The following is a 15915-nucleotide window of genomic DNA, read 5'->3' as shown; positions in this document are numbered from 1 at the left end:
ACACTTTCTGTCTGTCTCTCTCTCTCAGGCACATGCACAGAAAGTATTATTCTTCCTTGTTTGTGCTGTTTTCTAAACACAATATCCTTGCGGACCCCCTCCCTGGACTCTTAACCCCAACTCCCCAGCTGTGTCCCAGGGAGGTGAAACCCAAACCAAAGCGCAGAGAGCTCTCTCAACTCCTCAACCTCTCAACACATCCTCAGCACTACCCTTTGAAAATAAACCACGCCGGCAAGCCCCAGTCTCAAACTCTCGCCTCATATGTGAGCACACATGCCCTACACTCCGCTGGGAGCTCCTTGGAGACTTCCCCGCCGCCGTTCCAGGAAGCAGATGTGAGAATGGCGGCAGTCGGGGCTGACACTTTGCTAGGCAATGTGGATACCGTTACTCTCGCAGCAGAAGGTGTGGAGGAGAGGTGAGATGTCGGGGCGTCTTCTGCTGCTGCCCAGTTTAAGATGACACAGCACTAAGCTGAAAGCACGTGATCAGTGCCACATCAACAGCATATGGCTTCATTTTGTCAAACTTCAGAATCGTGAGTTGGACGCAGATTGAGCATGACGAATGAAGTGATGTAAATGAATGTGAATGATGGTGATGGGAGAGATATTTGCCACGAGAAAAAACAAAAAAAAGGAAAACCACTCAAACAATAACTTCCTCACACCCACGAGTGAGCAAAGAGTTGATGAAATATTTAGGGATTTTAGACCAGTGACATGCTGTTGCAACTTCCCACACTCTAAAACATGTGGAGAGATGGAGCTCCAGATGGCTGGAAGTCTGCATTTTTCTGAGATCCACCTTCTAATGGTGATCTCTCTCACACTTCCACACAAACTGTAATCTGAGCAAGTGAGGAGCCCAGAATGTGTTGTTTCTACTATATCAGATGAACCAGGGGGGGGGGGGGGGGGGGGACTGATAAGAAAATGAACAATAACATGAACCACATGAAGAGTGGGAGCCGTGTTTTCCCAACTGGTGCGAGAGGTGGCGAGTCTGACAGAGAGAAGCGAGTGACAAGCGCCGTGATGGAACTGACATCAAGTCACTAAACTCAGTGCCTCAACATAGCTGCAGCCACATGAATGGGGGAAGACTGCTGACCCATGAAAATAATTGAAGTCATTCAGAAATGATGGAAGAAATGACAACTGGATGATATATTGCCAGTAGAGTTTTAGTTGTTTTTCTCCGAAAGACGACTGTTGCACAGAGAAAATGAACATATGCTATGCTATCAAAGGGCAACGTAGTCTAATGGATTTTGAAGCTGATTGCCTTCAGAGAGAAAGAGAAAACACTGCACATACACACAAAGAAATTTCAGAGGAAGCACGAGTAAAACTGATGAATGTGAGAACGTAGCGCAGTGTGCTTGCTCGCAGGACTTTTAACTGGTGGTGATAAGGATGTCTGCAAGTATCTCAAGGCAGGAATACTAAGTGTGTGGGACAGTGGGCTCTTTCAGGGTACAGCCCTGTGGGACATAGTGTGTATGAAATGACATTCAAGCATTTTCAGGGCAGGACAGAAGGACTTATTATCAATGTGGCTGAATTATTGCTCACACGATGGGGGATGGGTACACTGAGGTGTGGGGGAGGGGGGCGATGTGCGTCAAAGCTCTCATTAAGGGTACAGAGAGGCTTCAGTTGAAGTAACATATTATATAAAGCCGAAGAATAGTTCACAAAGCCCGCAGCTTTCCGTACTGTCCGACTTCTTTCACATCTCATTAGCATATTGCTTTTATGATTATCAAAAAGCTTGTTAATGGAACATGACGGCAGAGAGAAAACATTATGCAAAGTTAATACAAAAATTCATACATATTTTGGTTGGTGTTCCCACAGAGACTGTATGTGTAAAAAAATGCAGCAGCTTGTATGGAGCTGGATTTGATTTAGGGGGAAGATGGGACCATAGTGGGACCATAGTTTTTCATTTTTTTTTACTTCAATGCCACTTCTGTGTGTCTACAGTTCTACAGCATCTCCAAGATTTCTCTGGATTTGAGAAAAAAAGAACAACGAATCAAATCTGTATCCGTGCATTTTATGTCCCCGTGGTCCAGCATGGTGTGTCCCCTGCAGAAAGGACGGTGTGACATCTGATCCGTTTTCAACAAGAACAAGAGCATTCGCCTGCAGGACTTCCTCTCCTCTCTTTCATTCCTTTTCTCTCTCCATCTCCTACCACCTCTTTTTGAGCTGCACAAAGCCGGATGAGGGTCATCTTACCAATGTCCCCACTGCGATGCAGAAATCCAACATTTTGGCAGCACCCTACCTGTTAACGTCTCAACTTCACAAAGCGGACAGGATCTTCTTCTGCTTTCTGCAACACTTTCACTGACCTTGTTATAACTGCTGTTAATCATCAAGAGCCTCAACTTAGAAGCACGAGGCCTTAGAGAGGCAGCACTTAGGGCTATGTTTGTGTGTTGTTGTAAGTATTTGTGTTGCTTTTCTAACTTTCTGCCAACAATCTCCCACCGTATGAATGATTCCAGTGATGCACACTTGTTTGAGTGGGCAGTATTTCCACCGAGGCAGTCTCTTGACATGTGCATATTGCTGTATTGCTGTTTGGTGGGTGTTGCTGTGTTTGTATTTTGACATGGTATAATGTTTGTTTGTGTGTGTGTGTGTGTGTGTGCTGGGGTGGGGTAGGGGTGCTCTGAGGATGTGTGTGCATGTGTGTGTGTGGGTGGGGGAGGGAGGCACAGCTCTGCAGCCTGATATTCTGGGAACGGCAGGGTGGCGTTGTTGACCCACCTGCTCCCTTCTCTCTTCAGCTGGATCTAGTCGAATTTCAGCAGCTGCATCCCCTCACAAAGCACCTCTTTGTAATCTTCCCAAGGCGCACAAATACAACTGCAACCAGGAGAGGAGAGAGGAAGGAGGAGGGAAGATGGACAGTGGAGACAGCAAGAGGAAAAGGGCGGTAACTGTTCTGCTTCGTGTGCACCAGTTTCACCGGCAGATCACACTGTATCTTTAAGTTTAGTTCCATACAGTAGCAGGCACCCTCATAATGGAGTCAACCCCCCCCCCCCCCACACACACACACACACACAAACACACACACGCACACACATTGATGACATGACCGTACACTCACACCTATGCACATGAATGTATGCGAAAGTGCATCGACATAAACCCAGTTCAGTTTAAGCCCTGCTCTCCTGAATTTGCATCCCCAAAACAAGGCCCCATTCCCCCATCCTGTCTCCAGCGATCGGTCCCTGTGGCCCGAACCCAGACTCACTGGTGGCAAAGGAAAGGAGACGTCATTAGGAGATTAACTACGGCGGCCCACTTTACAGCCATCATAAATATATGTACCTGAGTTTGAGGTTATAAACGCGCCCATGAAGCAAGAATCTGGCTGCTGGGTGGGGGGGCCGAGGTCATTGGTTCTGATTAAGTTTGGTACCAAATTTTCCAAAAGCACATGTGGACAACTGCTACTCAAATGGTCTACATGTGCTGCATTTATTCCAACACAAACATGCATGTGCACATACACATATAAATGCAGTACATAAACAATTTCCCAATTTCTCCTAATTAAAAGGATTCTGCTGTTTTACCGTTAAATGCATAGTCTGGCTATAGAGAATCATATCATTGTCAAATTATAGATGATGAATTTATCCCCAAAACCAAACAGGGCAGCTCAAAGCTCTAAAGCATAAATGCAATAATCAATCACATAAACCGACAATGACATATTCTTAATATAAGCCATAAAAGTCGGTCGAGTTTTGCACAGCACCATGAAGCAGCATCTTGTTAAATGTGGGACCCTATAGCTCAGTGGATTTATATATTTAATGTTAAATGGAGCCAAAGCTGTCCCAGGGGCTGCCATTAGGAGACACGAGAGGTGGGTGGAGCAGGGACTGGGCTGCTTAATATGCCTGCAATGGAAATGTTTGGTTAAAACAAAACATATTGAAATTACAAGAAATAAGGATCTTTGAAAGTGGACGTGATGGAACCAATGAAGAGACAGAACAGAGACACACACATGGACAGATGTAATCCGAGGTGAGTGGAATCAAATGTTGTTGATATTCTATCTTCTGTCGATATGTAATTTCATCTACGCACTGATAGTCCTCAGAGCTGAACAGAGTCACTAGTCAGTAGGGGTTAGACACTAAAGGTGACTCTGTCACCAAATTATGCAACACAGGATTCTCTTTTTAAAGTGTCAGTTATCAAATAGAAACATCATAAATAATGTACGATAAAAGTGGTCAGGATTGGCATGAATACACAGCAGAAGGTGGATGAGAGAGATACATTTCCAAAGCAAGCTACTTTTAGGGAAAGTTAAATTCCTCTGTGAATGAAAAGGTCAGACTCGGTGGTCGACTGAAAGGACTCTTTATATCTTTGGTTGTGCAGAAGTACTTCCGTGGTCTCTTTTGTCCTAGCTAGAGCTCTGCACCTCTTTAAAGGGAGCAGGAAGTGACCCTGGTAACCTTGGACTCCCACAACATGTGACCTGTAGCTGTGCACCAGCATGCAGTCATGGCCAAAACTTCCCACAACAACCCAATAAACTCAACACAAATAACCTGCTTTAGTTTTAACATCCGTATTCAAGCGCTAGTTTACCCACGAGCGCTGTAAGCATTGAGTTATTGATTCGTCTTTATATGAAGCACCTGAAAGCTACAGCATGAGACGCTCTTTTCCCTTTATTGCTTTGCATGTCTGCAACAGCCAGACAAACAGTTGGAAATAGTGAAGTGGCAACCAGGAAATACCCTCTACCTACAACCAGTGGAAACGGTTAACAAGTGCTTCCTTCTTTCTCTGCCTGAGGCAAGTGATGTCTGTGTGACAGTTGGTAGAGAAACCTTACAGCATGTTATAGATCAATGTCAACTTAAAGACGAGGATGACATATCCAGTCATGACAGGTGAAAGAACAAGGACACCATCCACAGATCAAAAGCATTACAGTGCTTTAACAATGTATCATGTCATCTTTATGGACAGGATTTAATTCATCTAATCGATTTGTTGTTTGTTTTTTTGGTACACTGACTTGGTGCTGGCACTGGTTATTTTCATGACACAGCCAGAGTTGGGCAAGTTCTTTGAAATGGTTAGATTACTCTAAACTCCGTCAAAGCCTCAACACACACACACACACACACACACACACACACACACACACACACGCACACAGCATCCTGTATTTAACACATGTTAAACGAGCAAAAAAAAAAAAGACAGACTGGTTTACATTTTTGAGGTGTTAACTGACCATCAACAGCTAGCTTAACGTTAGCACAGCTGGGTTCACACACCCTCCAACTCTGAACAAAACCAGCTTATTCCTAAATGAAGGCTCACCCGTGGCTAACATTAGCAACCCAGGGACTAGCTGGTGCACTGCTCCTCTTTCCGTAGAGGCCTCCACCTTTTTACCTTTCCACTCCTCACCATCGTCCAGCTGACAGATCATATAAACTCGACCAAAGTAAAAGCAATTATGTGTTAATTGAAAAAATAAGCAGTTGTTACGACAGGATGGAGGGCTTCTGCCCCGAACCAGTTGAGAAAGTGCAATGCTAAGCTACATTCCCATGGCGATGACGTGTCAGGCAGCATGATTTCGTTTGAGCCTTTTTAACAACAGATCTGAGGCTATGTGCTGTGGCTGACCGTGTCTGCGCATGGTGCTAATCTCTGGATAATGTTGCCATGCTGGTTTCTCTGGTCAGTAAGGCGGACCCTGACAGGTGTTTATAGGGGAACATGGATACGCGTTGACAAAGGACAGCATGTTATGGAGGAGGATGGGAAGAATAATGTATTTATGCAACCTCTTGCACACGACGCCCCCAAATTTGGGGGCTCTCGGGCTTAGGGGGGGGGGGGTAGCAAATATCGTCCAAAAAAATGGTCATATTGATAGCGAATATTGTGCATGTGTACATTTTATATACCGGATTAAACAGCAACGTATGGGCAACACTATCATATAAGTCACTTTTTACACACTCCAAACACAACTATACACTACTAATATAAGCAACTAGAAAATGTGGCATAAAACCACGTATTCCTGGCCACAAATCAACGTTTTATTTACTGCGCTTCGATTTTCGAACAACAAGCTAATGGCTAAACGGCTAATCAATACATTACAGAGCGAATTTTGGCGAATGGAATTTTACGCTCGGGGATGCGCGGCACTTTTTGCATCTTTACTCGCTGAAAGTTCTGTCAATCAACACCCGGCTTCGACGACCGCCTTCCTGAGACTCTGACGCGTCGAAGGCGGGCTCATTGACTGAAATCGACCGATGATAGGCTGAGCTAGACTCCCATACACACACAGCAACTGGAATTCAGACGAGAAAATCCCATGGATGAGAGCCAGAAACAGGCTCTGAGAGGACCCTGGCTCTCAAAATGATGCCAAACGGCTGTATTTGGATGTATTGAATAATATGAGTGATAAAAAAAGTGAAATATATAGTTATATAGTATATAAAAGTACAATGTAAGAGCTGCAACAGCTGGTTCCAAAATGACGACCTCGCGTGACCTCTCTGTACTAAAAGCCTCTTATTCTTCACTTTATCCCAGCCAACCTTTATTCTAGGACTACTGATCGGTTGTGCTATGATTTGGGAGAGTTTTTAGGCAGCCAGCTGCATTATTTCAAAAACATAATATCAATAAAAGTGCTTTTTTTTCAGGCGAACCGGAATATTTTCAATTTGAGCTGTGTAATATCTTCATGTACTATATTAACCAGCAACATATACACAATATTTACATCTGAACAATCTCACAAGTGTTAACTGAATTATAGCATCAAAAATTATTAAAATAGACCTTGTAGTTATAGAATTGAAGTCTCTTTAGTATGGGTATGCCATTTTCGAGCAGAGGCCTAAAAATAGGGCTAGTGTTTAATAGACACGCCTTCCTACCCTTAAAAATATCAATATATAAAATACTATGTATGTAATATGTACAAAATTGGGAGTCACCTTAAATCGAACACTAAAGCACTCACCAGTTTTGAATGCAGTAAATTAACCAACATCAACCCATGGATATTACCCAGTAACATCATATATATAATGTAATATATTACCCTATGGATTCAGATGATCACAACACACTCTTCATGCAGTTAGCAGCAGGTGTGCTGATGTGTTTTACAGTGTACTGCTTCTATAAGAGGTTACAGACAGGCTGGAGACAGACAGACTAACTGTTGCTCATAAACATTAAACGTCTTGGCTGGTACTCTGAAAGCCTAATTGTAGAATTTGATCCACTTGACCAATTATAATTTCAGTAGCTTATAAATTAGCCCGTGATATATGAACTGTACACAAGAGATTTAGCTTACTGTGCTGTTCTGTGTGCACTGTGCTCACTTGCTACACACTCTGTGTGCGAACATGTGTATGGATGTGCAAATTTTCATCTTGTGCTCATAAAAAAGGAACATAAAAATGAGCACTGCAAATGGATTTTTATTCTTGTTTTAATTATCGGCAAATAAAAACAATCCACCACAGTTATCTTAATGCTGTGAGGCAAACTTCCCGCAACCAAACAAGTCCTCTAAATAGTCTCGCTTTTGTAGAGCGGCCTCCCATTTCCCGTAAAAGTCAAGGGGTGGGCTCTCTGTTCTCTTGCCGCCTCGTCCTAAACGTCTACATGTCCCGCACCATCTAACTCACAGGCAAATTAGGGAGATGATTTATGAGAATCAAGGATCAAAAAAGTAGACAATGTGGAAGACTCAGCACACCGCAAGTTTTATTCAGAACATATGCCGTGAAGATGAGAGGGAAGAAAGACAGAAAGACGGGGTTGCAGATCACAAAGTGTAAAACAAAAAGAACCCACATACACCCACGCTTCTCTTGGGACAACTCTGAGACTAGATAGACTATGGGAAGTGTCATCCCTGCTAAAGATCCTCTCTGTAGATCCAGGAATGTACACGGAATATTAAATGGAAGTTCACTGATCTGTTCTCCGATAATCAACCCTGAGCGTTACCTTCAGGCAACGTTCAAACAGAAGCTTTGTGTTGACACCTAAAACCATTATGCGCTTCACATACGCATAAAGTGTTCTTGCACGCCATGGGAGTCACTACCCTACCAAGATACCGTCTGACAGTTTGCAGATCAAAGATTTACAGGAGAGCCTCGAGGAAACTGGAGAATGATTTAACATGATCCTTCCCGACCTGCTACTACAACAGCTCCCAAAACCTCTCTGTCCGTAATCTCTAGTTCACATGAACATAGAGAACTATCACAAGCGAAACCGCCGCCTCAAAAAACAGTTATATGTCAGGGAGAAAACACTGCAAATAATCTGGAAACACTTGAGCTCTTTTTATACTCCTGACATTAAAAACGAGTGTGGCCGAAGGCCAAACACACCCTGAGACGTTTTGGACTAATTGTTTCCTTCAGTCTCAAACACTCCCCCTTCAAACTCTTCAAAACTCCCTTCCTTCCCTCCTCACAGTTCAACCCCTCCCCTCCACCTCTCTGCGTCTACTAATAGGTTTAAATAAAACCTGCAATTGGTCCAGTAAACCCCTCATTATGGTGTTTTAATAGAATGAATTTAGGATAGTGCAGGGTCAGGGGTCAATGGGAGGTCCTAACACACAGCAGCTGTCATGGGGGTCGGACTGTGATTGGAACCAGTGGAGTCAAACATCCCCGGGTCCTCGACCTCACTAAGTAGAAAACCTGGAAAATGCATTTGGCCACAGACCAAAATGGAAAACATCCACCATGCAACTTCCAGAGGGGGTGGGATGAGTAGAGATGAGACAGAAAGGAAGAGGAAGTACATCCATCATGAAAGTTCGCTTTAATGTGTGTGTGAACCTGCCTGGACAATCTTTTCACCTAAAGATGTAGCAATAGCAGGTCCTATATCTTCTCCAGGGCTGTAAAATACTTTTTTCTCTGCGGAGCCTGGATCCTTACCTTCCAGTTGCATTTGCTGCATCTGTACATTTTGCACTAATTGCCTTCTTTCTGAGTGTGTGAAACCAAAGATAGAAGTGGTCTGGTAGATGTGGTACAGGGGTGATATATGTCTTGTTAGCAGCCCAGGAGCTTGTTCCACATGTGGTTAGGCAGTGGTTGGGATCGTCTGGGTGAGAGGGAGGGCATGCCAGTCTCCCCCGTTCACATTGACTCAGTGTGCAATCAGTGGGATTATTCAACAGCATGAAGGCCTGCTGTTTGGGTTTGGGTTAGGAGCGCTGTGGTGGCTGTAGAGACACGGGTTTCCACAATTGTTGCATGTGGAAATAAAAATTCGATCAGGATTCTTGTGACGCAGAATTTATACATCGTGCACAAACGTACGGAGTTAAATATGGAATATACAATATGTTTCACATGCAAATTATGTTGTTGAATACATTTATTCAACCTCAGTTTTTTATGAACTTCATGACATTCATGAACTCCTCATCTGGTTCATCCTAACACATTTATACTGCACAGTGCTGTGGCAATTTATGCCAATTTAACTGCTCAACATACTCCGTCCAATAACTTGGCTAGAGTAAAGAAATGTGCCCATGTGTATAAAAACACAGAAGCAGAGACCAAAGGGGGCAAGATTCCTGTGGGTGACTGTGTAATTTAATTTTGTATGCACATTAGAAGCCAGAGAGTATAATTTACATGTGGGATAGAAGCGACTAGAGCCCAGGAGAAATGAGCCAGCATGCTCTGCTAAGGCCCGAAAAAACTAAAAATGAAAATCTTTACCCTTGTCTATCCTTTGAGATGCATCTCGCAAAAATAGGAAAATGAAAACCTTCCTTCATTCTTTGGGACACTTAAGGTTCATGCGCGGTTACCTCTCCTCTGTTGTTCCTTCCTTTTCTAATCAAGAGCCCAGAGCCCACAAACTCTGAACAGAGTTTCTCCCCACAATACAGGAAAGCATGAAGGGGGGGGGGGGGGGGGGGGGGGGGGGGAGTCTGTCTCCATCTCTCTGCCCAGAAACCAAGACCGGCCCCCAGCTTAGCAGCTTGATGGCAGCTGCCACTCACGTTGGGCTCATCCGGACCTACTTTCAGCCTTTTCAGATGTGATCGATCAGGAGTTTGAGCTTTTGTCCTTCTCTTAATAATGCCGGTAGCTGACTTTACTCTACTGAACCAATCATCAACCAACAGCTATGTTCAAAAATAATGCTTTTTATTTTTTCAAATAATAGAAAAAATAAATAAATGTAGCACTATGTTTGAACTATGACACACCGGTTTGATTCATTTTTAAAGTTTGTTTGTCTGTCGGCAGGATACATCAACCCTGACTGAAGTTTTTCCATGAAATTTTGTGGGGAGACAGGACTTGAGCCAGGAAGAGTTGATGCAGTTTCGGTGGTGATTAAGAACAGGGATTCCCAGCATTACATTTAACACAAACGCAGATTGTATTGCAAATCCAAAAGGGAATGTTAAAAAGGATCAGACAATCAATCACATTTATGTGTAAGTGATTATGTCTTGTGTGTTACTGCAAATAAATTAATTAATGGAGGTTTCTACTCGCTGAGTGCTTCCTAGTTCATTATCAAAATGAACACCAGCCTTACATCAGGGAAAGCATGCGAGATAGACATGCAATACGCATAACACATGCGTGAGTCTTCTCTGCTGACACATGCATGCATACACACAGTAAATACTTTTCCATGTGTGGCGCAGGATGAGAGTGAAGCCAGAGTCACTCAAGTTTGACAACTATAGCCGCTGTCTGTTCTCACACACACACGCACACACGCACACACACACACACACACACGCACACACGCACACACGCACTGAACTTGACCCAACAGAGTGCTTTGACAGCAGCTGTTAGGCAGGCTGCTCTGGACTGACCAATGGAGCACTTTCATTTTATCGTTTGTGATAGAAATGTTCCATTATTTTGTATGACATGTTTAAATAAAGGCAGACACATGCTCCTTCCTCAGAATTCAAATACAATATATAAAAATTCACTGGAGAAGCCCTTTGCCTCTTAAGCCTATTTGATAATAAAAGCCAAACAATGAAACTTCTTACCTTACTGTGCAAGCCTGCAGTTAACTCTGTACTGCGTGTGAAAGCCGCAGTTTCTATTATTTCCAACCTACAAACTCTCCTTGTCCCTCAGCCACCTGCAGCGTGCATCGAGCAAAGCAAACTGCCGTCCAGCACAAACACACCTTGTCTTTTCACAGGGAGGCCAGTGATAGAAATCATCCCACAATACATGAACACAAAGACACCTTTAACAAAGGCATAGTGATTCAATCTACCCTCTTATCTCCTCTGCTCTTTGTATCTTCAGTGTCATAAAATAGTGTGCTTTACTGGTAATGAGAAGTGACATATGGATCACATAACGGACCGCTGGGACAAACAAACTTCCTCTCCTGAATTCTGGAATTTTATCAAAGCTACAATTGGGCTCACACAGGCTTGTGATGTTTTTTGTTATCAACACGACACACATTTTAGTCAGAAGTCGGTTCAGGGGTGAGAGTTTTTGAGTCATGATCTTTTTTTTGGGAGTAGACAGACAGGCAAGAACTGTCCTTGCCTAAAAAAACATTGATGAATAATTAGCAGAAATTCAGCCATCAGTTATAACTGTGAGAGGGAGGATCATCCTGCATCTTTGACAATGAGATCCGTCAGACTTGATGTTCATTTTGTACTTGCTATAATATGCAACCCTGCTCCAAATTAGTTACTTTGACACATGTGACATTAAATGTTTCGCCAAATCAAAATCGACTGTTCCGTTATCTGGGAGAATCAAAACCAAAATATCAACTTTCATGCTCTCAGCATGCCGCAACTTTTTCTGATGCTCTATTCTTGTTCAGAGTCAACCTTGATCTCAGATAGAAATATGTTATTTCTAAAAAAAAAATCTACTTTTAGCATTTGACATATTTATTATGTCTAGACAGTAGAATGTTTCCTGAAATTCTAAATGTGTTTATAAAACTCATATTCTAAATAAATAAAATCCTACAATACAAGTACTTCATCAGCCTTTATTGCAATAATATTATTACCAAATGTTAGTTTAACTTATTTACATTTAAAGACTGAATGTTACATTTTCGGTATTAATAATAGCAAAATAATAAATATCCCACATGATTTTTATAAAATTGGAGTCATTTCTAACCAACTACATTTCCTTAAAGCATTGTAAAATTATTTTGTGCACAACGTGTGCAACTTTAGTACAAACAATACTGTCACAAATGAAAACAAGAAAGTCATTATAATAATGAAGCCCACGTAGAAGCTGGAACCAATGGGGGCAAAGTGGTGATTTATTCCAGCCAATCCCAGGTGGAGGGTGGAGTGACTGTTTTAAAACTGCAACTCAAGTTGCTGGAACATGTAGCTCCTCAGCTCACACAGTGGACCACAACTTTCACGACTGCACCTCCCATGACAGCATAGACAAGAGTAACGAAGACAAACAAACAGGGGAGCAGAAGGAAAACAACGGACTCGTACTGACTAAAATTGTTGAAGGAATTTACTGTGGCGCACCGTGCGTAATAGGCGCACTGGCCACTTTGCTGCGGGCTTCAATTCAGTGGTAACATTTCATTTTTGTTTTTAATTGAAGATTCCTTTTTGGGATTTTCATCCCCAAGGGGCTGAGCAAATAATGTTAAAAATGACAGAGGAGCATGACAAGTGTGGCAGCGACCAGCCGTGCAGTCCAACGGGCACAAACAGCTCCATGTCCCAGGACGAGTCCGACTCCGACGCTCCGTCCTCACCGATGGGCTCCGACGGCCAAGGATCCCTGCTCGCCGGTTTAGGCAAGAAACTGGACTCGGAGGATGACGACCGGTTCCCAGCTTGTATACGGGACGCCGTCTCTCAGGTCCTCAAAGGATACGACTGGTCCTTGGTGCCCATGCCCGTGAGGGGCAGCGGATCTCTGAAGAATAAGCCTCATGTCAAGAGACCCATGAATGCGTTCATGGTTTGGGCGCAGGCGGCCCGCAGAAAGCTGGCGGATCAATATCCACACCTGCACAACGCCGAACTGAGCAAGACTCTTGGAAAACTGTGGCGGTAAGGCAACATTGTAGTCTATAAAAATAAATGCAGGGATAAAGAGTTAAATGATATTATTAAAAATGAATAACTGTAGGACACTCGGAGGTCATGGTTGGCTTTGGGCGACAATCATTCCATAAATATGCTCATATTTTACGTAGAAATATGGATTTGACTATATTTAAAAAATATGTTTTGATTTTAAACTGAAAAATGATTTGAAAAAAAATCTTCTGACCTCTTGACAATAAATAAAAAGCTCTAAAGCAACTAAGGCCATCTATTAATTGTATCTTTTTAATTTGTTGTTTTGTTTGACTGCACACATTATAATGTCCTATACTTTTTCCCCCCCATAGTTTGCTCTCAGAAGGTGAGAAGAGGCCGTTTGTAGATGAAGCAGAGAGGCTCCGGGTTCAGCACAAGAAAGATCATCCAGACTACAAGTACCAGCCCCGCCGACGGAAGAATATGAAACCGGGCCAGAGCGACTCAGACTCAGGAGCAGAACTGGCACATCACATGTTTAAAGCTGAACCAGGGATGGGAGGACTGGCAGGGATGAGTGATGGACACCACCACCCTGAGCATGCAGGTATGACGTCAACATTTATTAGAAAAATAAATAATGTATCAAACATAACTAGTTTGTGAGTTTTATTTTAGTAATTCATTTGTTTCAGGCGGCTGTAAATTGTTTAAATCATTTTGTATTTGGAGTGATGAATCCTCATCCTCACGCTTTATGTCTAATATTTTTTCAGGGCAGCCCCATGGTCCCCCTACACCACCCACTACTCCCAAAACAGAACTGCACCACGGGGTGAAGCAGGATCTGAAACATGATGGCCGTCGTCTTCTTGACAGCAACAGGCAAAACATCGACTTCAGCAACGTAGACATCTCTGAGCTCAGCACTGATGTCATCAGCAACATGGAGACCTTCGACGTGCACGAGTTCGACCAGTACCTCCCGCTCAATGGCCACGCCTCGGGCTCCTCCACCCTGCCCTCGGACCACAGCCACGGGCAGGCTCCAGTGCCTGGTGGGTCTTACACGTCCTCATACAGCCACGCAGGCGCCAACGGGTCAGCGTGGAGCCGCAAGAGCGCCATGTCCTCCTCCACTCCCTCCGCCAGCGAGGTGGGCCAGCACCGGCTCCATATTAAAACTGAGCAACTGAGCCCCAGCCACTACAGCGAGCACTCCCACGGCTCACCATCACACTCTGATTACGGCTCCTACAGTAGCCAGGCCTGCGTCACCTCGGCCACATCTGCTGCCTCGGCTGCGGCCTCGTTCTCCAGCTCCCAGTGTGATTATACTGACCTGCAGAGCTCCAACTATTACAACCCTTACTCAGGCTACCCATCCAGCCTCTACCAGTACCCATACTTCCACTCATCCAGGCGGCCCTACGGCAGCCCGATCCTCAACAGTCTGTCCATGGCTCCTACCCACAGCCCCAACGCCTCCAGCTGGGACCAGCCCGTCTACACCACGCTGTCTCGGCCTTGAGGGGACAAGAAGCAGTCAGTTTGAAACCAGAGACTCATTCAGATTGATGCACTACTAATGAAGGAAGTAGGGGGCAGGTGGAGAAGTGTGTGTAGTAGGCTACCTGTGATCATTTTGAACGTTAAACAAGCAAAAGAGAAAAAAAAAGTGCCTGCTGATTTTATACAAAGTTATATCGTTGCGATTAAAACAGACTTTTTTTCACAAAGACAAATTGTGTTGTTGGTGAGCCAAAACTCCTCCATGAGGACGTGTCGCCTACGCCTACATCCTGTACACCCCCCATCTTTTCCAGTTAAAGATTGCACGCGTGTGCACACTTGAGGTAAAGCAAAGGCCTGCCACAGAGTTGTGTAGGAGAGGAACTGTTTGGCTCAATTCTGTTGCGAAGCAGATGGAGAAGCAGATACATTGGAGAATGTACACGGAACCAATTATGTGAATTTGCAGTCAAATTTACATTAATGGCCCGAGCTATATCGCAGCCATTTGCATCCGTCGACCAGTCTTAACTAAATGGCTCATATGAATCTTATAGTGTCATTTTGGCATAAAAGTCTTACATGTATTTATGTTCATGCATTATTGGTTTTTTTTTTGTTCTTAAATAGATAAACACATGTAATGTGGGGTTGGTTATTACAGTACAGTTTGGCTTTTAATGAAAACAAGGTACATGAAATGACAATAAAAGGACCATGATTTTAATTCCATTCCATTGAAGACCAAGTTCCACTAACATCTCCATTCCAAGTTGCAAGCAAACAGAGCTTGACCAACAGACTCGCACAGGACAGAACAGGTGTCTGCAAGCTATGCTTGGCAAATTGCGATTAGTCATGATCTAGGGTTAAAGGAAATGGGGTAAAATAACACCACGCACTCTGAGTGACGTGTCAGCTGGACCTCCTGTACACGTGGATGAACAGCACGCGGATATATGTGTGCGCACATGCATCTGTGTGTGCGTGTGTCAGGGAGATAAAGTGCTTCTGAATGTGTGAGCCATTTCCTCGGGAAGAGATAGATATCTCATGACATGATGCACACCAAATGATAAAGAACTTTCCTGAACATTTTCTTTAAAATGCATCCGTTAGTCAAAGAAGAGTGTTTAGGGTTTAAGGAGGAAATAAGAGTGTGTGTGTGTGAGTGTTTTCCCATATTTATCTCATCAACCATCAAGTGCCAACTCACATGCTGCAGTCTCGCGCAAAACGTTGTTGTGCCTTCTAATGCTT

The 15915-nt window shown here is 43.6% G+C and overlaps 1 protein-coding gene across 1 annotated transcript; it reads left to right on the top strand.

The window, feature by feature from the left end:
- Positions 1-12754: 12754 nt before the first annotated feature.
- LOC142937504 (transcription factor Sox-8) lies at positions 12755-14674 on the top strand. The gene is made up of 3 exons (XM_076080473.1): positions 12755-13170; positions 13515-13750; positions 13920-14674. The coding sequence occupies exons 1-3, from the start codon at positions 12755-12757 to the stop codon at positions 14672-14674; spliced, it is 1407 nt and encodes a 468-aa protein (XP_075936588.1).
- The last annotated feature ends 1241 nt before the right edge of the window (positions 14675-15915 follow it).

Source organism: Anarhichas minor, unplaced genomic scaffold (genome assembly GCF_050575085.1).
Source record: "Anarhichas minor isolate MPS153535 unplaced genomic scaffold, ASM5057508v1 ptg000007l, whole genome shotgun sequence".
In the NCBI taxonomy this organism is placed as follows: Eukaryota; Metazoa; Chordata; class Actinopteri; order Perciformes; family Anarhichadidae; genus Anarhichas; species Anarhichas minor.
Note: the sequence above shows the minus strand (reverse complement) of the source record. Positions and strands in the feature narration are given on the sequence as shown.